This window comes from Polyodon spathula, chromosome 23, assembly GCF_017654505.1.
Source record: "Polyodon spathula isolate WHYD16114869_AA chromosome 23, ASM1765450v1, whole genome shotgun sequence".
NCBI lineage: Eukaryota > Metazoa > Chordata > Actinopteri > Acipenseriformes > Polyodontidae > Polyodon > Polyodon spathula.
In genome coordinates this window covers 12,908,613-12,933,235 of record NC_054556.1, presented here as the reverse complement: position 1 = coordinate 12,933,235, position 24,623 = coordinate 12,908,613, and the positions used below count along the sequence as shown (strand labels likewise).

General features: G+C 39.2%; 2 protein-coding genes across 5 annotated transcripts; both read right to left on the bottom strand.

Moving 5' to 3' along the window:
• Positions 1-354: 354 nt before the first annotated feature.
• LOC121298252 lies at positions 355-8,000 on the bottom strand. Of its 4 annotated transcripts, none has more exons than XM_041225261.1 (3): positions 7,960-8,000; positions 3,132-3,225; positions 355-2,563 (listed from the first exon to the last, which is right to left on the bottom strand). In XM_041225261.1, exons 2-3 carry the CDS (start codon positions 3,146-3,148, stop codon positions 1,381-1,383), a joined length of 1,200 nt encoding a protein of 399 aa, XP_041081195.1. In that variant the 5' UTR covers positions 3,149-3,225; positions 7,960-8,000; the 3' UTR covers positions 355-1,380. The 4 variants fall into 4 exon arrangements, with proteins under 4 accessions (XP_041081195.1, XP_041081196.1, XP_041081197.1 ...); XM_041225262.1 differs by lacking the exon at positions 7,960-8,000 and adding an exon at positions 7,026-7,398; XM_041225263.1 differs by lacking the exon at positions 7,960-8,000 and adding an exon at positions 7,026-7,393 and having other exon boundaries at positions 3,121-3,225.
• Positions 8,001-9,482: 1,482 nt separating this feature from the next.
• xpc (xeroderma pigmentosum, complementation group C) lies at positions 9,483-23,487 on the bottom strand. Its single transcript, XM_041225538.1, has 16 exons — positions 23,176-23,487; positions 22,254-22,446; positions 21,500-21,591; positions 20,906-21,026; positions 19,512-19,596; positions 18,820-18,977; positions 18,413-18,533; positions 16,359-16,448; positions 14,624-15,517; positions 13,842-14,002; positions 13,254-13,335; positions 12,507-12,641; positions 11,754-11,923; positions 11,408-11,501; positions 10,974-11,063; positions 9,483-9,803 (listed from the first exon to the last, which is right to left on the bottom strand). Exons 1-16 carry the CDS (start codon positions 23,294-23,296, stop codon positions 9,594-9,596), a joined length of 2,817 nt encoding a protein of 938 aa, XP_041081472.1. The 5' UTR covers positions 23,297-23,487; the 3' UTR covers positions 9,483-9,593.
• Positions 23,488-24,623: the final 1,136 nt, after the last annotated feature.

Genomic DNA, 24,623 nt, shown 5'->3' with positions numbered 1-24,623 from the left:
CTGACTTCATATGAACAGTTACAAATGAGAGGAGGCCATTTGACCCGTTTAGCTTGTCCGGTTCCTAGCAGCTGATTGATCTCAGAACTGTGTCAAGTGGGGTCTGAAAGGATCCCAGTGATTCTGCCTCAACATGACTAGGTAGTCCATTCCAAACCCTCACCACTCTGTGAATTGGGGTCTCCCTCCTTGTCCTGGTTTCTGTACTGCACTTGAAGTATTGATTTAACTGTGTCAACTAGATTATATGAAACAAGTTGGTTTGGTCGCAGTTCAGGTTGTAAGAGTGAAATTCAAATCCCAGACCAGTTCAAGACCAAACAGAATTGAACAATAAACCACACAACACCGTTATATCTTTTATGAATTTTATCAGTAAGTAATTATTATTAATTGCATGAATCGGTACATTAAATTCAGCAATGGATAATATTCAGGTAATATTTCAGCTTCAGTGCAAATATCATTTACATGTAAAAGCAAACATACACAGGTCTTTTCTATAGGAATATTAATATTCTTAAAACAGTAAGCAAATACAGTAAGGTATCGGATATATCCAGTGAATTCTAATTAGTAAAATATTACAAAATTGTAATTCATTCTTTATCAATCTGTTGTTAAAGTATATTGCTTTTAATTAGAATCCATGGCACGTTAATTTAACACCTGTTTAATGTATTCTATATTTATTATTATTGTCAGTTGTTGTTCACTGCTCTTCTTTGTTGTCCAAACACACCGTGGCCCGTCTCTGATTTTGAGACCTCTTTACAAACCTACACCCATACCATTTGCTTCCAATAAAACAGGAAACCAGTCTCTTTAGGGCCTTGTGTTAGCTGCATTCTCATGGAGACCAGGCCAGTCTATTAATAATCATCTTTCGTAGGTTACCATGCCAGTTTACTCCCTTTTCATCTTCATGTTACAGTTTGCAGATGGTGCGCAATTATACAAAAATAAGTTTAACCCTTTAATCACTCCTGTGTTGTCAACAGACATTTTGTTACCCAAACGGTACAGTGTTTCAATCGCCATTGCAGGTTAACAGGATGTGGAATCCCAATTATAGTAATCTAATATAAACTTTCAAATGATACCCATTTCTGCACCACTCTTGGCTATGAGAACGAGGCAAAATGGCATGCTGTATCAACTTTTGCTTTGAAGATTAGAAGACCAGTCAACCAGATAACGCCGAGGCCAGTGTAACGAACGAATGCAGACTCTTATTAAGAATAAGAAATGTAAGAACAGAAGCAAATAGTCCAATTCAGCACGGAGAATCCCATTAAATGAATGACAGTGAATGTATGATGATGGTGATATGACGGGCGCTCAGGGCCCGAGTGAAATATAAATTTGGCCGGATGATTCTCAAATTTGGCCAGATGATTTCTTAGTCAAAACGTTGACTCCTACTCCTGCAGCAGTCACGAGAGATGCTTTGCCATAGCTCACTCTTATTGGAACAGGTGTTTCACTCAAGAGATCAGTAGGAACTGACCCCATAGCAGAATCGAATTCTTTGCAATTTACACAACGTGCAACGGTAACAGGCCTTTTTAATTTATTGTGCATTTTGACACTCACACCTCTTATTTCAGCAGGTGAAGCATTAGGACGTTCTGCGTATAAACCATTATAGGCCTGGTGCTCTGCACATGCAGTAGGATTCCTGCTAATTACCTTCCTGGCATCAGGCACTCTCTTTTGTAATTCTGATGATCCATTTGTCATGTGGTTCTTGTTCTTAATAGCCTGGCGTATTTGTTTATTATGACCTTCAAAAGTCTTGCCCGTTTCAAGGTCTGTGACTTTTGTTAACACATGAGGCTTGCTCTGTTTTATATTATTCTTGGCATGAATATCGCGCATTTTTTCTCCAGCATCTATGATTTGATTAGCAGCATCTTTTCCAACAGATTTTGCAAGCTTTGTTTTATCTAATTTATACTCAATTTTTTTTCCTATCCCTTGCCCAGCTGCATATCCTGCCATACCATCAAGAACTATAGCACCAGTCAGGTCTACATAGTTGCCTCCATTCTTTGGGTCCTTCACAATGCGGAATACATTGTCAACAAAGCCATATGGCTTGGCATTTTCACCGTTTACAGCAATCTCACCTACACTAATAACTTCGTCCATTAATGCTCCCCCCACTGCTCCTAATAATGCTGCTCCCACTGGACCACCCATCAGAAAACCCCCTACCCCTCCCCCAATAACAGCCGTAGTATGGGATGCAGCTTTCATAGCATCATCACCACATTCCTTGTCACCACATATGTAATGGAATACACCTTTTGCATGTCCAACAACTGGCACAGAATTCACCATGCCATTTACACCTTCCAGGAACTCCATCTGTGTTTTTCTGGCACCTTCGTTATCGCCCATTATCGCCTGAATTGCTGATGTGCCCTGGGATACCACCGGGCAGAGCTTCAAAAAATTATTTTGTGTCTTTTCAGCTCCTTTACTGTCCCCCGTAGACCACTGCACAAATGACTTAAGCTGAGACAATACTGGAATGCCATCCATCTTCTGGCTTAGTCTAAAACAGAATGTACATGAAATCAGCTTTATATACAAACTCCTCAATGAGAAACTGTAATGTACGTGAAATCAGCTGTATATACAAACTCCTCAATGAGAAACTGTAATGTACGTGAAATCAGCTTTACATACAAACTCCTCAATGTGAAACTGTAATGCACATGAAATCTGCTTTAGAAACCCATTCAACTTCTCCTCTTTTTAAAACATACTTATTAAAAGCAGATTTCAAATTATTGCAAAACCTAATTTACTGTACTGCTGGTTTTAATCTGAAGACTTGTGTAATTAGCATTTGGTAAAACATGGGCTGTACCAATCTGGGCTCATTGTCCTCTGCACCCCCAACTTCTGGGTGTCACATCCAGTCATTAAACTGGAAGCCCCTATCAGGCCATGAATCTAGAAAACCTAATAGGGACATATTTTGAGACAAGTATCTAAAAACATCATCTCCACTTCTTGAGTTGCTAGTTTCATAATGTTACATTTGTTTTATTCTTTTCATAGGGTCAAACTTTGCACTCAGGAATCTAAATAATCAGCTTTAGTTACCGATTAAGCACCTGTACAGGCAACACATTCAACCAGTCCCCCAGTGGTTTCTCAGTTAATCATATATGGATATCCAGAGGCATTCAGGAACAAGTCCCTTGTTTCCTAAAACAGAAAATAATCTTCATTTAGTTTACCCTTGGCAAACTATCTCATGGCAGCACTGCTTCTGTTATATAAGGTAACAGGTTTATGCTGCACAGTACCACAATGTGGCAGTATTGTTCAAAATAAAATATTTTTTCATTTTTTCCACACCAGTAAACTTAAAACCTGAGGAAAATACTTACAGAACCACATTGCATGAGTAAATAAAAAGAAGGAAGTTAGTTAACACTGTACAGGTAGAACACCATAGGTACTCCACTAGAGGCTTGCAGGGAAAATAAGACTGCATGTGTGCTAGGCAGCAGAGGATGTGCTGGAAGCATTAGTCCTTTCTTGCTGTACTATTGTCGAACCTCATTTGAAGTAGGTTTGTCCCAGTAAATACAATGGACATGTCCAAGTAACTAAATTGCCTCTTGTGACACAAAAGAACATCAGTAATCAAATTCAACATGTGACATAAATATGTATAAGCAACAACTGACTGGAGTGCTTCTCACAATCCATTCACCTGACAAGGTATTCTCTCTTTGGTTTTGTCCTTTTCAATGTTCACGTTAAATATGTAACAAAAACATATCGGGTTGCTATAACGCGTGTTAAACAAGCAGATATATAAATGACACTTACAACGTTTATTTTAAATGATTTATTTTTAGTTAATATATCTGATGAGCGTATTCCCTGAGCTTGATCTACTAATTCCCCAGATGAACCTTTAGAACCACCCCTTTCAATTTCGATCCACTTTTCCCCGGTCAACTTATTCCACAGGACCACCGGTATTTTAAAACAAAAACCGGTTTCACCCAATTCCACTGTGTTTACATACAGTTTGTGCCCGATACAAGACAGCTAGTAGCAGGGTGCGATTTGTAAAATTTCCAGAGTGGGGGGATAGGAATTGACAAACATAAAACAGATTTGGCACACCGTGACACATCTGTAGTACCCAATATAAACAGCCAAGACAGTCATTACGTTACTTATATATTATTTTTTTATGAACAAAAACCACCCTACGCTACGCTTACAGCAACTAAAATAACTTAAAGCGCACCCATGACAAGTACTGGTACTTTCACTGTTACGCATAACCTCATTGATAGCTACATAGACTAGAGTGAAACGACAATAAATGGAACATTACAGAACATACGTATTTTAACAGCTTCATCTACTATGAATATTTCACACATACACACACACACATATTACGGAAATAACCTGTAGAAAGTCCTATAGTAAATTGGTCAACTCCTATAGAATATCCTATAGGATTTCTTTAAAACTTTTTTAGTCCTATAGTACTACTGTAGAGAGACCCTTTTGAGTACTATAGGATTTTTTTTTAAAGAATCCTTTAGGATTCCTCTAAAACCTTTTTAGTCCCATAATGTCCTGTAGGATCCTACATGACATTTCCGTAAGGGAGACACACACACACACACACACACATTATTTTATATATATATATATATATATATATATATATATATATATATATATATATATATATATATATATATATATATATATATACTGTATTTCCCTTAACAAACAACCTTACCTGATTTGGGGACTACTGGCGACATGAAGTTGTAAAGGCACAGCATAATTAAAAACAAGTAGACTTTTTTTAATGCAAATGAAAAAAAAAAAATTTTGGAGCGATTTAAATCCAGATTCAAAACGTCTTGCCCTTACATAAATCAATGACCGCCTTACATTTTTATTAGCATAAGTAAGATAAGTTAAATGTTTTGAACTTTTTTGACCAAAGGACAAGGCTGGACCGTTCTAACAAAACAGTTTGGAATGGTGGGCAATGGTTTCCTCTTTCCATTTCTTTCCTGTAGGTCTGTCCTCAGCAGCATCCTCTTTAATCCACAACTCAGCATATTTCTCAACTTGGAAAGTGTCAATGTTGGGGCCGTTAATTGAAATAAACAGCATGCTGTTGAGTATGATAACATGCATTCGGCTTCTCTGGTCCGTCAGAATAAGGTTCATCGCACTAAACCCACATTCACATTCCGCAGTGGACACAGGATTAACACCAACTGTGGTGATCAGTTTCTTCAGGTTATCCCTCATGCGCGGAGTATCTTTGTACTCTGAATTCATTTATCGTTAGAGGTCTTGAAACGTTTAATTTCACATTTTTGCACAGATTCGTAACTTTATCATCCCCAAACAAGATTCTTGCATCCTCTTCTGCAGGCCATGATGTAGGGTTGAGTACAGCTGCCTCTATGGTTTATGGTTCATACAATGAATCACGATTAGATCGTTGCTAATCCTTGCTCGCAGAATTGATGCTGCCCCTTTGTATTTCCACAGCATCGATGCTGCTCCATCAATTGCAAAACCCACTAGACGCCCTCGAAGTATTTCTGCAGTAATGCCGCGTATCGATTGAGGGTGAGGAATAACTCATGTGCAATGCCAGCACCTGTTCCTGACTTTAGCTCCACAATGTTAAAAAAGTAGTTGCATGGTACATCTTCGAATGCAATTCGCACGTAAACTATGAGACAAGAGATGCTGGAGGCAGATGTGCTTTCATCGACCAGAATACTGAACATGTCACTCGAACAAATTATATATTTTGCAAGTTGTGCAGCCATTTTGTCTGCTACAAACATGAGTATATTACGACATGCGTGGTCGGAATACAGCATTTTCCCATTATCCAATCCGGTAAGCTGCTGTAGGTGCAGAATGAGAACTGCCTACAAATCATGTAGGCAGTTCTCATTATGCTCCCAGTGACCTGTCATTTTTTCTGATTCTGATTTTTCTATACATCAGTGCTGTTTTCAGCAGCTGTCTCCATGGCCTGCTTTTGTCTGGTTCGTATTTCTTCACGTTTTGTACCAGACTTGCATTTCCGATGTTCGCTTATTTTGTCATTTAGTTTTTTGGCTGATGTTGCAGTTATGCCATTGATAAAAGCCTGATCAATTCTAAGCCGTTCTTTTACATGGGGTCCCAGATCACGAATTTCGGAACAAAACGAGCAAATTACTGAACCGCTGGCATTAGCCTTTAACCAAGAACGATTAGCCATACATTTTTCAAAGGGAGCCTGCCTGACACAACCGCCGATAAATACTGCCTGCACTTGTGAGGCCCCTGAGCTCTCCGGTGTAGTGTCGATACACACTGGGGACACACCTGCATCGTCACTTTGATTCTGCAGCTGCCATTGTCACACTTTGCCTTTTTGGCATTCTGCCATGCAGGTGATGATTCGGTGGGTAATCTGTGTAAAAATTATGCAGCACTCATTTATAATGTAAAATATGTTTAAAATTTCCCAAATAAATCATGGTAAATTTTTTTAAAAATTATCGGTGGGTTTAAATTTATCCCCCCACTCTCCTTCGGGGTTGATAACTAAACGTGCAATGCCAGGGAAATGAGCATTTAATTTATATATATATATTATATATATATATATATAATATATATATATATATATATAATATATATATATCATATATTAATTAATCAATTAATTTAAGAATTTATGAATTGACAAATTAATTAACGAATTAACTTATGAACTAATTAACAAACTATGTAATTTTGACCCTTATACTATTCCATGCATAATACTGAATCGTAGATTTCTCACTGCGCAAAGAAGGAGCCTTTCAGATAATATACACGCATTTTGTTGTTGCCTGATGTGATAACGGGTTAGTTTTAATATGAAATGATGTACGCGGTCATTATTTAAACAAACTCATCTATTTAAACAGGTACAAAACAGCTAATACGTCACTCACCTTAAGCACAGAAAGCTAGAAATCCCGTTAGCAAGGCGTTTGCTGTGGCACTGAAAGTGAAACTAATTCTATCCATTAATGCAAGCAGCGCAGTATATGACGTAAAAGCAGGGGCTGTAACAGTTTCAAATGACTGGAGTACTTTTCCGCGAAGTCCTGGAAGGTGCCTCTCGAGTGGTACAAATAATTAAAGAAACTGGACCGGTCCATCTTGTGTATAGCAGGTTGAAAGCAAAGAGACCGATTTCAACTGCGCTCACAGCTGCTTCGCTGTGGAATGCACGCTTGGCACGTGATTTAAAAATAAAAATATTGAATACAGCATAAACAATACAATTACACAACAAAACATGTGAAGGAAGCATTTACAAAGTAACAGATATCCACCATACCAAACAAAAACAACAAGCTTCTTCCTTGAGACTACTTACAAAAAATGAACAGTATTTAAAACATAAGCATGTCACTTAAATCAAATTAAAATGTTTTAATAAGGATAAAGTTTTTATTACTTTTTAATTTTTTTATGGCATAGTGCGCGATGGCGAGGACACAAGAGGCTTTCTGCTATTAGATTAACTGTCAATGCAGTCAGTGCCTGGGAAACTATTCTGCACCTTATCTGATAGTCAGGAGAAATCGACAACGCGGTGTGATAAACGAGTTTCAGAGTTTAGTATTTAAACTTAATTCATTTGAAAATAAATAAACTGATCGGAATGAGTATCCTGACCCCAGAATATTGCACCCCAGAGACAAGACTGCACATCTGGGCTCTAGAGTTTTGCAGGCGGCATGCCCTTAGGCGTCATGTGGGCTGTACTGCCAGTAATCTGCAGCCACGACAGCTTTGGTACAGCTTCCCATTCGGTAACGGTTGTAATTAAAAGTGAAAGTGAACCTGGTTCCTTTGGAAGAGAATGACAATCATTACCATTTCAGGTCGTGTTCCCAGCTGACCTCTGTTCTCGAAAGAAAATGGCGATGTGCTACTGTGAGGACGTCCCTCATCAACAGGTGGGATGGACTTCCCACATAGCAGGGCCCTGATAGGGCAGCTTCTTTATATATGCTCAGTGATTGACGGTCAGAGAGGCTCTTCCCATTCGGTAATGGTTCCACTGTGTCACGAAAAAAAAAAAAAAAAATTGTTCCTGGGTAGTAAGTGTTATTTCCTAACAGCAACATATGAATCCAAATTAACATGTATTTATACTAAAGTAATACAAAGATGACTACAAAAGATTTAGAAGTGAGTAGTTTCTCGAGATTTACCATTATACTGTAAATACACTGCAAAGTTTGTGGGGAATAATAGCCATGTTCTATACTTTTGAGGCATAAGCAATTAGGAAATAACACTTACTACCCAGGAACAAAAATTGTGTTACATAGTGTTATCATTCTCTTTCAGGGAGCCAGGGTTATGGTAATAACCTGACGTTATCTGTTGTGTCATGAAATCCAGATACACTGAATTACTTTAACTTCGATGAGTCATTTATTTTTAAATTACTTTTACATATTAAGAAACACTAGCTAGTGTTTTGTTTTATGTGCTTCTCTACCTGCAGGTGTGTCATATTTAAGCATGTTCTGTGGTGAGTGCTTTAAGCGTTATAGTTTCCCATCCTAATTCATGTAATTAGCAGTTCAAGTTTGAAAGACCAATAACTACAAAGTCAAAAGTTTATTTTTTTTAAGTCATTTGTGGACAACTATACAATCTCAAAACATATGTAAAATAAAAAAAAAAATGTTTTTTTGAAGCAGCTGTCTTTTTAACGTCCAGAAAGTCTTGCCAGCTTCTCCAGTGTGCCATTCAAGACTTAACTTTGCCTTGATACGTAAATCTCTTCATAGACCACATAGATTCCATTTATCCGATCACAAGACGTTTAAAACAGTCTTGGGGGTAGAGGGAGCAGTTGAGTCTGCATACACAGACTGCCTCTCTATGTGCCTCGTAACTGCAATGCTATCCACTGTGTGCTCGGTTCAAACACATTTTACTTGTCATCTGATCCAGGCTACCAGAAGTAAAGACTAGTGAATTAAACCAAGGTATCCCCCAGCCACACGCAAGCAAGCCACACTCTGGAGACCTGGCACATCAGCATAAATATTAAGAGACAACATAAAAATGACATACAATGACAAACATCAGTATAAAAGAATGGTATCTACAAACAATCCTGCAGTGCTTTGACAAAAACTATTACTGAGTTAGCTACATTTTAGAAAAAAAATAAAATGTTCATTTAGAAACTATTTCTAAAGCTATCAGCTGGTCTTTATCCCACATGCCAACAGGAGCAGTTAACTCAGGAGCTTCAGAGATGTTTTTTTTTTTTCGACCCCTGCTGTATGTATGTATGTATGTATGTGTATGTGTGTATGTGTGTATATATATATATATATATATATATATATATATATATATATATATATATATATATATATATATATATATATATATATATATATATATATATAGTGTTTTGAAAAAGTATTCAGCCCCCATCATAAAATGTTGGGGTAACATTTTTGTTGGTCTTTTTTTATTTTTTATTTCTTCTCAAAAGGAAACAGATTCTTTTGTTCACCCCTCTTCTCACGTTTGCTTTTTCTCACAATTCTTCCCTCTTCTTCTGGGGCCTGTCTGTTCCGGGGCCAGGAACAGGCCAGGTCAGGGACAGTGGACTGAGAGCTGGGACCCTCCTCGTCAGAGGAGAACCCTCCCCCTTCTGCCGTGCCTGTGGGGACGTTGGCTTCACTCTGAAACACAAACAGGCATGCGCTGGTAACACTATGTAACACAATTTTTGTTCCTGGGTAGTAAGTGTTATTTCCTAATTGCTTATGCCTCAAAAGTATAGAAAATGGCTATTATTCCCCACAAACTTTGCTTTTGAGACCAGGACAGTGATATTTCAAAATATCACTATTTCCAATGGGGAAACGGGCAAATGTGTGTCTTTTCGTTCACATAAAGTCAGAAAAAAACAACATATGAATCCAAATTAACATGTATTTATACTAAAGTAATACAAAAATGACTACAAAAGATTTAGAAGTGAGTAGTCACACATTTGCCCGTTTTCCCATTGGAAATAGTGATATTTTGAAATATCACTGTCCTGGTCACAAAAGCAAAGTTTGTGGGGAATAATAGCCATTTTCTATACTTTTGAGGCATAACCAATTAGGAAATAACACTTACTACCCAGGAACAAAAAAAAAAAAAAAAATTGTTACACGGTGTAATCAATCAGGCTTCATCCCCTCCTAGACATCCCAGAGGTCATTAAAGCTGTGCACCTGGACAACCATGCCAGCAACACCAACTAACCTAATCTGTAATACTGCAATACTGACGTAGAGGGACCCTACCCTACAATCTACAACTCTGTACTTTCAATCTCTGCTTTGAAAATTACCATGCCCTACATTTAAAATGCTACACTACAGCATGGCCATGTTTACACACAAGGGATGTATTTTGAGAGCTTGGTTATATCCTGTTGTTAAAAAGTAGTTTTACAGCCACAGACTAAATCACTGTTGCTGAAACTACCAATAACCCCCTCACTGTGTTCTGAAAATAACCTGAACACCCTTGTCTGGGACTGCAGCTCTTCAAGTAATTTTCAAGTAAAGAACAGGACTCTCAGAATACTGGCATTCACTTACTTGGGTACCCAGTAGTACTGAATTGCTTTCAGGGTTAAACAAAATAACAGTGCTTTGAAACATGGTCAGTGAATTGTGTAGTTTTAAATTAAGCTGCTTGCTTCTTAAAGCAGTATATTTTTTGTTGTTGTTTCCTTTCAGAATTGTTTTGTGGCTACGTAACAGCCAGGACTGACTGATGAAATGTCACTATGTGCAACCAGACAGAGGCCACATATACAACCTTGGAAGTCCATTAGTAGATTGTAGACTTGCCTGATTTCCATATCGCTGCTTCAACCGTTCTTTTATCAGCAATCCCTTTACCAGCAGCTTCCAGTTTGCTAGGACTCGCTTCTCACGTTTCTGATGAAGTAAAAGTACACTGCTTTACTCCATTATGTAGTATTGAGTCTTAACTGCAATCAAATGAGTGACCTGTACAAGGATGTAGCAGTATATCGATAGTTTATTTAAAATGTTTTCTTATAATGAATTAAATGAAGAACTAAACGATTCCCAGCACAATGTTAACCAAGGTATTTAGCTAATTAATTTTAATCAGTTCGCACTCTTTTAAGTTTGTGTTTAATTACTGTCTTCGTTTAAAACGTTCGAAGATGTAATTCACAGATCCTGAACTAAAGTGTTCCAAATCATTTTGCTGACACATGGAAAAGTACATCCAGTTTAACTGTATAACCTCGTACCTCTTTTTCTTTCCTCTCCATCTCTGCTTGCTCATTCTCCCATGCGGCCAGTAGAACCTCTTTGTACTCCTCACACACTACATAGCCTTCAATACTGCAGAGACGCAAGCAGGATAAAGTGAGCTTTAAATCGAAAAACAGATGACTACATACTCTGCTTCTAAACCAGCTGGGCCTAGACCCAGTTTAGATTAGTTATGATCTGTACGACATTACATAAACAAAGTGCACCATCAACAAGGCCTGCTTCTGCTAAAGTTCAATGGTATAGAAGCCAGGAAAGGAAGGAATTACTTTATTTTAATAAATGAATTGGATTGTGGAAAAGTGAAAGGGGAGCCCTTACACAGGGTGTGAGAATCCACAGTGGAAATCAAAGCCAGTCACCGCCGGGGCACAGTCAATACCCAGCTTGCGAGCCACTTTGTGGAGGTTGGAGACTTGCATTCGAACACAGCCGATGGGCAACATGCAGGGCTTGAAGAGATACACATTCCCATACTCGTTCCGGGGAACCTGCCGACACACCGGCGCACATTCACAATGAACACTGAAGTGTTACAGAACCCTGCATTTATTTATTTATTTTTTGATAGATCTGCATTAGGTGCTATTACCAGAGTTCAGGATGTGACCTTTACTTTTAGTTGTAACATCAGCCACAATGTCTTCATTACATAAATAATATAAAACCAATATATGTGGAAATAAGATTCCTACCGCATAGCAGTTTCATCCATTCCAGATTTTATTATGAGCTTGAGTAGCTACAGTATTGGTAACAAGCTCAGGTGTATCTTATTAAACTCATAGTAAAACCAGGAATGGATCAAACTCCTACGCAATGGGAGTCTTATTTCCATATATCTGATAATTCAGAAGCTTGACCAAAAACAATCCATTTTCACCATGTTTATAGTTGAAGACACAACATTTAAACAATCTTGATTTGAGCGACCTAGTGAAAAACTGTTTAAAAAGTGTACCTACAACAAGCTGCTTGAATGAGGTGTCTGAAGGTTGTCTGGTTTTACTGGTGCTCATATTAGGTATGGCAGTCCAAGATGAATGCTAATCAGGATGTTTGAAATTAGATTACCTTCCCATCCACTGCCACGGGGGGCTGGTACTCCTCTGTCTGCCAGGATCCGAATAGCGGCAGGTCGTCTTTATCACGGCTCTCCGTATCCAGCAGACGGGCCTTGCGGGAACGATTCGAAAACCCTTTCACCATCTCAAAAGAGAGCGAAAGAGAGAGAGAGAATGAATAGGATATTGAAGCAAAGTATCTGTGTCTAATAACAATTACAGAAACCTGTAACGTGATCGTAGCTAACAAAAACAATTCTTACTTGTTGTACACTTCCATTTGTTACAGAAGCCTCAAATGACCAGTTTTGAAAGAAACATTATACATTTGTATTTTTATTTTAAAACAGGATATCTGGTACTACACTAAACAAATCTGTTTTTATATCAATGCTTGGAGGGTGAAATTCTCTCCACCCGTTCAATGGCTTCTGCCCTGTCATTTCAGCCAGTAACATGACCCAGGAAGTGCAAGTAAAACATATTTCCTTTTAAAAAAGGCAGAGAAAAGTGAAACTTCCTATAACCTAAAGCAGAACCAGATATAATGTTTTAAAAAGAAAATATATAATAATATAATATAATAATAAAAATAAAAAATACACCACACCAGGTTTCTTTCAAAACTGGACATTTGAGCCCTAACTGAAGTGTAAAATTGCTAAGATTTATGGAATTATTTTGTTTGGTACAATTACTTTAAGGAACTAGTGGAAGGCGTTTAATGAAATGGTTGGTTACTGAAGAGCTGCAGTACCTTGTATGGCACCTCTCCCAGTCTCACTACCCTGGCCTCTTTCAGCCACGTGTCCCGAGAATGCAGAGTGTGCACACAGTCCCTGGAATGGAACACAGGGGCATATATCACAGCGGCTTTCATTTATTACATGGGTGCAGAGAATTCAAATGTGTCCATGTCTTTACACGAATCAACATCCTAGGAATACTTATATATGCGCTAACTGTTGGGATTCATGGTACTACAGTTATAGGTTTGCAGCACAGAAATGCCACAAACAGTTCATCCAGTAAAAGATGGTAATTTCTGTTTAATTTCTTTAACTTTTCTTAAGCTTTAACACAATGAGAAGATACCCGCGTACATGTATTAGTTAAAGTCCTAGTCACGCGATCAGTGAATTTTTTCTGGTAAGATGCTTCTCAGAGCTCTTTTCTGGTAAGATGCTTCTCAACACTCTTATCTGGTAAGATGCTTCCCTGAGTAGAAGCCACGTCTACAACAGCAAAGATCTAGCATGCATGAGTAAACACTGTTTGTTAGTGTATGCTAGGCTTTCGTGTCAGGTAATTGTTTTCCATGCCCTGAGCGACTCCCCCCGTGTACCTGGAATAGACAGGCTCTCCTCTGCAGTAGCCCAGGGTGGCGGCAGTTGGTGGGTAGAGGGCTTCGTATTTCAGGAGATGCCTACTCAGCACATACAGTGGGTGGTTCTTGTACTCAGAAATGGAAGTTGGCATTGGCTGGTCTAGGAGTTGGGCATGAAGCTAAGAAACATGTAAACAGAGTTCAAAATACAGATTGTATAAGGAGCTCCCTACCAAAGTCACCACACGCACTACAGCACAATTAGAACTGGGCACAGTCTAGGATTGGATAGGCATGAACCATTTTTCCAGTGTTTATTGACTATCCACTGATTTCATTTATTTTGTATCGGAGGTGTTTAAATCGTGTTTTATCGGTTAAAAGCTGAAAATCAGAAGCCCTAATTATAATCCAGTGGCTCACAAACGTTCATGGCCCCATCCTGACTGAGGACCTCCATAGAAATCTGACATTTTCTTATCACTTTTAATCACCCCCTTTAGCATACTGTTTGCACAGGGATTGGAAATGAAGACCAATACAATACTATAGAGCTGACATCAAGCTGGTAAAGGTAACATCAGAAAAATAATGGCAAGCACCCAACAGAAGCTTTCATGTAAATAAATTGATTCCTCCAGCCTGGGGAACATTGATTTGTCAGGTCCCTTGAAATGTTCTCACTGTTTGGAAGCCACTGCTACAATCCACAACTCCAAATGGATTATCTTTGGTGACCTATTTAAGATATCGACATTGTGAACAAAGAAAAGGTATCGGCCCATCATGGAGCTCCTCACCTCCAGGTCTTCCTTCTTCTCCCTCTCAGTGACAGGACTCCGATAGCACTCCACTGTCTCCTCCCACCACTCAGCATCTACTCTGTGTTTCCTGGTGGACGTCATCCACGCCGGATCGTAGCGCCTTGTAATATCCTTGACGAAGCCATCGTCATCAATGCCCACAATGTAGGCAATCGGTTTGGTGGCAGATTTACAGCACTGTTGCGGCTGGTTTACCGTAGGTCGCACGCAATCCACGCAAACCCATTTTCCTACTCGACTGAGGTAGACCTCCAGCCACTGGTCCGTACCCCTGGAAGACACCTCGCCAACTACTTTCACGTCTCCGTCATCATCACTTAGCACCTCAGCTGTCTTTTGCGGGTCTCTCTTGCCCTTTGGTGGTTTGCCAGTCTCTTTTTCTCTCTTAAAAGGCTTTTTTGTTTGAGGCCCAGACTTCTGCCCTTTGCCCTTAGGTGTGCTGTGTTTTCCTCCTTCTTCTGAGAAATCGCTATCTGTGTCAGAAGAAAGCTCAAACTCTGAGTCACTGCTGTCTTCATTCCCACTCTCCTCTTTGTAACAGACTTTGGAGGCCACTGTCCTGCGCCGGGCATTCTTGGGTCTCTGCGCTCCTTCCTTCGCTGCTCTGTCTTGGTTGTTGCCATCACTGCTCGCCTCCTCTGAAGACTTGCGTTTCTTTGCCCCCTTGCCAGACCTGCCCTGCCCACTGGCTGCTCTCTTGGCTCTTTGGCCCTTTTCCGGGGCAAAATCACTTTCCGGATCAGATAAGGTTTCCTCAACCCCCTTCGCACTGCCTTTCTTCTGAACTGGACATTTTTTTTTGGCTTGCTTGGTCTTCCGGGAAGAACCAGGACTGTCCTGAGAAGCACAGTTGGAAGTTCTTGACTTGCTCTGAAATATGAAACTAGTTTAGCTGACTGATACATAGCTCTTTAAGAGGTTTAAGAAAATAAATGATTACAAATCTTACAGGTTGGGAAATTCCACTCACTTTAAATGTTATAGTTTTGAAAGCAGCAACTATGTATTTTCTTTTTTTTTTTTTTTTTTTATGGAATCTGGCAACACTTTACTTTTACTCTTGCAATTTATTAGCCTATCCCAACTGGAGAGAGAAATTCTCCCCAGCCTTTCAATGCCCCTTCATATCATCAACCAGCCAGCTGCTTGTCCTAATGACTGACATACTTTGGCTTGGAAGACACTGCTAATATGACATGATCTGGAAGTCAAACTGAAAGTAAGCTAGGCAAACTGATAACTGCACATATGAGATATACATAGCTAATGGAACTGCATGACAGATAACATTTTAAGGATTGCAACAGCTGAGCCTACCAACTCCCCCGATGTAAACCATCTGTTGTTTATTTCATATATGTATACATTAAAGGGTAATGTGAATATTTTTCTTTAATTTCTTTACCTCTCAATAGCATGACATAATTCTCACAAATCCCTTATTGTAGGGCTGTTGATCTTATTAGTTTTTCCCGAATTTATGTTGAGGAAAACCCTGATTATTTCTTTGAAATGGACTTGTAAATACTACTTGTGAATTTACTAAAAATCCACTTTCCTACAGTAGTTTTTGAAAACAAGCCCCTTTGAATGAGTATTCTTTACATTCAATAACTAAGAATTGCTCAGAGAATGTCCCCCGAGGTTAAAGTCTGTCTTTAGAGTTTAAAATCATATATTATAGAGATACAGAATCCTGTAGACAGCATACCTTAGTGGGGGGTCCTTTCAGAGAAATGGGTTGAAGAGACAGCACCAGACGGCAAAGTAATTGTAAAGCCCTGAGAATTACTAAGAAAAGCTAAAAAAAAACAAAAAAAAAAACAAAACAAAACAAAAAAAAAACAAAGAATTATCATTCATGACATACCTTGTTTATGTCAGAAATGCTTACAATATGAACAAACTGTGTGTGTGTGTGTGTGTGTGTGTGTGTGTGTGTGTCTATATATATGCCCCCACACACACACACACACACACACACACACACACACCTATAGAAAGTCTACACCCCCTTATAGCCTGGAATTAAAATGCATTTACATTTTTTTTTTTTTTTTTTTCATTTATCTACACATCCTACTCCACAACTTGTAAGTGAAAAAAATATTCTACAAATTTGTAGAACATTAATTAAAAATAAAAACTCAAATAGTTTGGTTCGATAAGTGTCCAACCCCCTTGTAATAGCAATCCTAAATTAGCTCAGGTGTAACCAATCGCCTTCAAAATCACACACCAAGTTAAGTGGCCTCCACTTGGGTTAAATTGTAGTGATTCACATGATTTCAGGATAAATTCAGCAGTTCCTGTAGGTTCCCCCTGCTGGGTAGTGCATTTCAAAGCAAAAACTCAACCATGAGCACCAAGGTGCTTTCAAATGAACTCCAGGACAAAGTTGTTGAAAGGCACAGATCAGGGGATGGGTATAAAAAAAATATCAAAGGCTTTGAATATCTCTTGGAGCACGGTCAACAGGATTACTGACTGGAAGGTGTATGGCACCACCAAGACCCTGCCTAGATCAGGCCGTCCCTCCAAACTGGATGACCAAGCAAGAAGGAGACTGATCAGAGAGGCTACCAAGAGGCGAATGGCAACCTTGCAAGAGCTACAGGCTTTTATGGCCAAGACTGGTCAAAGTGTGCATGTGACAACAATATCCCAAGCACTCCACAAATCTGGCCTGTATGGTAGGGTGGCAAGAAGGAATCCATTACTCAAGAAAGCCCACCTTGAAGCGTTATGTTTGGCACAAACCCAACACAGCGCATCGCCCAAAGAACACCATCCCTACTGTGAAGCATGGTGGTGGCAGCATCATGTTATGGGGATGTTTCTCATCGGCAGGGACTGGGGCACTTGTCAGGATAGAAGGGAAAATGAAATGGAGCAAAATAAAAAGAAGTCCCTGAGGAAAACCTGCTGCCCTCTGCAAGAAAGCTGAAACTTGGACAGAAGTTCACCTTTCAGCATGGCAACAACCCAAAGCACACAGCCAAAGCTATACTGGAGTGGCTAAGGAACAAAAAGGTAAATGTCCTTGAGTGGTTCAGTCAGAACCCCAACCTAAATCCAATCAAAAATTTGTGGCATGACTTGAAGATTGCTGTCCATCAACGCTCCCCAAAAAACTTGACAGAGCTTGAACAGTTTTGTAAAGAAGAATGGTCAAATACTGCCAAACCTAGGGGTGCAAAGTTGGTAGAAACCTATCCCAACAGACTCACAGCTGTAACTGCTGCCAAAGGTGCTTCCACCAAGTATTAACTCAGGGGGGTGGAGACTTAGCCAATTATGATCTTTCAGTTTTGTATTTTAATACATATTTTTGTTTGTTCTCAATAAAAACTTGCTTCCCCTTAAGTGTGGAGTATGGTGTGTAGATAACTGGAAAAAAATCCTCATTTAAATGCATGAAACTCTGAGGCACTGACACAACAAAATGCGAAAAAAGTTCAAGGGGGTGTAGACTTTCTATAGGCACTGTATATGTATGTTGGGCGTGTGCAGCTCATCCTTTCCTACAGGTGTACTGGGTGTAGAGACGTGCTATCTTTAGATCCGGTGTTTTACTTCCATCTTAAAATATTTCGTATTTCATGAATATCAACATTTTGTAAACAGCGTTTGTTTTAAATGATACGCAGTACACTTAGCAACAGAATGGATTTGGCGTGCAGTTTGTCAATAAAAAAATAAATAAAAATTTCATGACATAACATAAAATGTAGCCACAGACGTGGTATAAAGTGTGATACCTACGTGTGTCATTTCTTCATGGTCTCTGGCAGCGAACATCCCAAACCTCCTCTCCAGAGCTGACATCCGGCTCTCGTCCTCGTTATACGATAACTCTGGGTTCAGGACAAAGGCTGACATAAACCTGGACAGACAATGCAGACCTACTGTGTATCAAGCGGTTACCGATTTATTCGATAGCTAACAATACCGTATTAACTTTGTGTGTCCGGTACTGAGATTTAACAATGTAGCTTTCTGACAATCAAGGTAAGAAGTCACAAGTCCATCCTACGACCTGGGGGTGAATATATTGTGAAAGACACATCATTGCAGTGGTAAGTGTTTGATCCAGGAATGAGCCCATACATAGGTTGTCTTGAAACTAACCGAGTTCCAAATCAAAGAGCTTCTCCAGGTTTGTTGCTTACCACTTGATGAGATTTGAGAGGAACATGACATCTGCGTGCTCTGGGGTAACTTTGGTGAACTGCTCTGGTATTATAGACAGGGCTATAGCTTGGAGATCTGGTTCATTGCACATCCTGTTCCGAAAGAAACCGTTGGCTAACAAGCAGAGCAGGTGCACCTGTAAGTAAATACATTTAAAAAATTTTTTTAAAAGAAGAGAAGTCACTCAAACTGAAACTAAAAACAGCACAGTAAGCCCTCCATACACCAGATCTGTGGCAAGCGAGGCAAGCTAATTTCCTTCACTGGAGGAGTCACACCAAACGTGACAATAACTCTTTGTCTGAAGCTGTTCCCACATGAAAGACACACACTCCAGATTCCTAGCTGGCCAGTTCCAGTGACTGGGTTGAGTGAGCAAAAAAATATTTTTGTAAACTTGCTTGCTTCACGCTCCAGCCAGTGTGACTGGGCCCATTGATATCAATATACCCATTATGCGTTCGTGTGAGGAGGGCTTTAGGGTGAATATTATACAAGATGTGAAGAAATCACATCTAGATTTCTAGAATTTATAAATACTAACAAACTTAAATTCAATGGCAATTGTTTTGAGGTGGAAAACACTGCAAAGATTTCTAATTCATTCAGTACCCCCCCCTCCAATGCTATATAAGATTTGGGTTGGTTCAGGGCTACATTATGACTGTACCTTATGGGTGTCTACAAGCACATCCTTGTTGAAACGGTTCATCATCCTTCGTAGGTAGGTCTCAAATTCAGCTTTCCTCTTCTCCCTGTCAGTGAGAGTGCAGCTTCATTAACATCAGAGTCTGCTTTCAAACTCTGTAAATAAACTGACAACTAAATAATATTTACTAACCACAACTGCTGCACATCCCAGATATTAAAGAACGACCCTAAAAACAAAGCAACAGCAGCCTCTGCATCTGCATCACACCAATACACCAACAAATCACTCAGCAAACGGCTCTGTAGCTTTGCAGTATACAACAGTAAAGTAGGGCTTTTTTGCATGAGGGAGCCTAGGGTTATATATTCAAGAAATACATCTTTCACATTACTGGTACAGAAAAAGACATGTGATGTTGCAGCCAGTGTTCTACTCATTAACACTATGTACATATCAGCTTTGCTTTTGTGCATTCCATATAATGGTTAGACGAATGATAATGCTTATTGTATCGTGACTTTAGTGAATCCCTAGTAAGGTCTAAAATCTGCTTCTAATCCATATCAACGGTACACAGAAAATCAGAAGTTGCCTTCATCAAAATAGGTGTTCTAGTTTAAGTTGTTGTTTTAATATCATTCAGTGCATTCACATACAATACATTGAGAGACGTACGGTTTTGTATTTTTAAATTATTTAAAAAAAAAGTTACTATTCTATTTTTGCATTTTTGGAATTTTGTTTAATACAGTAATCCACCACGTATCCGACTGCGGCGGGACCAGAGCAAGGGCGGATAGGTAAAAAAACGTGGATAAATTAATCCTGTTTAAATACCATAATACACAGCTGTACAATCACTATATTCACACAATTATTGTTTTGAGATTCGACTTTTATTAGGGAGCTCACCTAAATCCCTTGTTTAGAAAGGTACAGGGTATTAATTCTTGTGACAGAGTAGCTGTCTGTTGTTTGTTTGTGTGCTTTTGCTGCTGAGCGACAGGCAGGAGATCGAGATGGAGGTTGAAGTTGATATGCCCCCTGCAGGCGAACAGGATTTATTTACATATCAACACACTAAAGCGCTCACGTGACACTACCAGCAATGGCATTGCACGAATCGCATACAACACAATGTATGAAAACTTTGGTAGGATCTACAATCTCTGAACTAATCTTCTCTGTTCAATAACAAACTTACGTTGCTGAAGAGCCTGATAATAGCGGATAAACGGTTAGGGCGAATATGTGACTGGGGGGATACGCGACGCATTACTGTATATTATGAGTGCAATTGAATCTCACATGACAAGCAACATCTTTGCATTCAGCCATCAATTGCTTGCACATTAATTGAATCCTGAATGCACAACTTGCATATGATATATTTATTTATTTTTTTTTTTTACCTCCTCTGTCTCTTCTTGGCTTGCTGTGGTGTTTCAATTTCTATCTCGACTGGCTGACTGGGGAGGACAGGCTCAGGAAGGCTGGAGGTGGCTGACCCGAACGATACCGGTTCATTGAGTTCTGAAAAGCAAGACAAGAAGCTCTTGTTAGTTTGACTCCATGGATCAAGGCCAGAGTTCTGGAACCTGAAGATCCTCAAAACATTGTGAAAGCAGGCAATTCCATGAGGTCAACTCAATGCGAGAGAAAGTATTTTTAAAAAATCTCAAAAGATGGATGATTTCAAATGTCAAACGCACTACTTTAAGTTCATATGAAAACTTTTGAGCAGAACCAAACTATGGAATTCAGGTTATATTTTTGCTGAACTTCAAATATTTTTTGCATTGATAAGTTTTGTATTCATGAGCCGTTCCATAGTAAGCGAGCCATTGTCCAGAACAGTTTAATGAATATCAAACGTTAATCAATTTGTTAAAATAGTCTTCAAATAAACCTCAGTGTATAGGGCTCAACGATCACAGCTGCACTAACAAAAGAATTTTCAAAATGTCGAGGTTTCAGGATTTTCACGATGCCTCCAATCCCTTTACCTTCCACATCCTCCCACTCGTCCTCATCACTGCCCTCCTCCTCCTCTGAGCTCTCCTTCTTCACCCTGCCGGCCAGCCTGTCCTTCAAGGTGCTGTGCAGGTTTACAAACAAAATCAACAACAACACAATGACATCACACCTTGCCCACCAAAAAAGCTTCATTAAAAGGACAATGCATATTCACCATTATTAGTTAATAAACCAAAGAGAAAGTTGGGGCTTTGAGAAAACACTTAAACATTGGTGTTCAGGATTAAGAGGTTTCTATAGTTTGACTTGTACCAACGGCTCAACACTGTAGCTGTGCTTCTGCTGCAATCTCCCCTTTAGTTCAGAGCCATTGCATTGCCATTAGTACCGCGTGGATGATGAGGTTCAATATAAAATGTTACTACACAGTTGAAGTCTCCAGCCAAAACTTTTGACATCTAAAGCTGAGCAAACACGAAGCCACTTTGTGACTTAGAACTTGGTTTCAGGCCACTGCATGGCACAACAGGGGAAACTTGAGGTACGATACAGCAAAGATGCCTCATACTAGATCTCCCAGAACCAGGTTTCAAGCCACTGTTCATGAAAAAGTGGTTTTGTGTTCCCTCAGCTTTAGGATTTGAAACAGTAGCTCTGCACCCAGTCCCGGATTTCAGAACTCCCCTTGTTCAGGCATATTACCGAGATGACAAGGTGTAGGACTTTAAAACCCTGAACTTGTGTTTTTGAAGTTATGGATGAAATGGAAGATCCAAGGCTTACCTCATAATGTCCTTGTTGTCATGGTCCTCTATTTTAATTTCAGTTGGCTCCTCCTTCTGTTCATGCTTGATGCTCTTCTGTTTTGCAGCCCCATCTGCTGTTGCTGGAACTTTGAAGTCTGGCTTCTTTTTCTTTCCTCTTGCAGCCGTAGAAGAATTCATTGCAGAGACTGGACTGTCACCACAGGCACCTTCTACATTGATCAAAAGGTGTGGAGTCAAACTAAGAGTTAAATAATACTGCAATATTCGTGTGTGGCGGGGTTAATGCACTGTACGATATCAGTGTGAAAGGCTGTGTGCTGCTCTCTCTTCTGGTTGAAACTGTAACAAAACGCTCAAACACCTGCAAACACATTAACTGCAGCCTCAGCACTGTTCAACTTGAGCAGTCATGTTTGCAGTTTACAGAAACTAGTTGTATGTGGGACACACTGAACGCCTCAGTAGTGCTAGATATGACAAAATATGCAGGCTGGAGCGAAAGACTTCGTACTGCTGCACCAAACAATGTAAATTTACAATCTCAACTTCAGCTTTAACTATTCAACACAATTAATCTAACACTGGCAGATACGTGACGTTTGCATATACCCCTTAATCATTTTAATAACTACTGTAACGACAATTGTCATGCGAATTACAACTTTATATGTTTTATTGTATGATATAAAACAAAATAAAAGATCAAAGAATTTCTTCAGTTCGGCGATTTTTATTAAACTAGGTTACCATATTTCACTTTACAACACTCCCGGTATCATTATATTGCCAGTTTAAGTCAAATAACTGTGTTTATTAAAAAATAATAATAATCAAAGTAAACAATAATTTCGTAAATGAACGGAGTGACGTACTGCTGCCATGTCAACAATATCAATGTTTCCATGCAGCTTATTACAGAAATACATCACTATACTCACCCATTAGTTTTTTATTGCCAGGTGTTTTCGGTCTCCTCTGTGTCGTCCCCTTTGTCGCTTGCTTTGCTTTCTTAGTTTCTGTTACTGCACAGGCACCTATCGACCCTTTTCTCTTTGCCATTCTGACTTCTCACTGTCTCGTATGCGAGTATTTCAACAGCATCAAAAAAAAAAAAAAAAAAAATCCTACGCATACACAGTCTCCTTCTCAGCACATTGCATGTACCGAAGTTGTATAACTGCATAAATTCTGCAGGAAGTCCTGCTCTTTCATAACACTGTCGCTTCCATTTGTGGTACTCATGTTTCCTATTGTTTTCGATAGACGACTTTTAGAACATCACGTGACAGCCACTTCCGGCAAGTACGTCAGCCATAATGGGTAATTACTCCAGACGGTCGTTTTTAACAGGTATTCTTTATACACACGGGTTTGTCTGTGAGTATACAGAGAGGCGAAAGGAGACACGTTTCAACTTACCACAAAGCCATTTGAAGAGGGCGCTTCTGCTGTGTCACAACTTTAAGGGTTAATTACCTGAGATGATTCTGCAATATTTCAAAATCTATACAGACTGGAAATGGGTCCCTTTTCGTTTGAATGAAGAATCACAGCTGGCTTGAATGTAAAATAAGTTGAATACTTGAGCCTATTGCCCAGGACACTACATTGAGTGCCTGTTTTTTTGTTATTACTTATAAAATACGCCAGGGGGAGCCATAGACAATGTTTTGGTTTGAACTGCAGCTCTGTTATTAAACCTGTGAGAAGGGGCTACTCTTAAATCAGTTCCATGTTGATGTTTCAAAGTCCATTCCATTATTTTGTTTTTTGGTTCTAGTTTAGTTATATTTAGTTATAAGACTGGAGTATTGAAAATATGGCCCATAGTTTATATATATATAGTTTGTATTAATAACTGATTACTTATGTCTCTTGATCTAGTGCAGGTGGGGTCAAAAGATTTGTCACCTATAAACAGTCAGAAGGATTACAGTTTTGATCATAGATTCTCCTAGCAAGTGCAGGTTACACCAGTCATATAACACAACCCAAGCCCAGGTTGTTTCTTGATATTAACATTAAGATATGTCACATTTTTGCATATTTACTTCAAAATCTTACTTGAGATGAACAGCGTTAAATTCAGTTTTATTCTTGGCGTGGTTAAGGAATTGGTGCTCCTTTTTAACCCCAGGTCAAGAATTTCTCTTCCCTCTTTGTTCCTTGTTTTTCCATCCTCCCCTCCACCACTGTCTATAAAGGCGCTCCGGTCAGAGGGGAACACACATCGGACAATCCCCTTTACTGAGTCAAACGCACATTGATGCATTAGAAACTGATGGGAAAGAGTACACTGACTCAGAGTCCACTTCCAAGTTTTAGGTCATTTTTTAAAAACATGCTTAAAAATTACTTTTTACTGATACACTTTGAGCTGAGAATC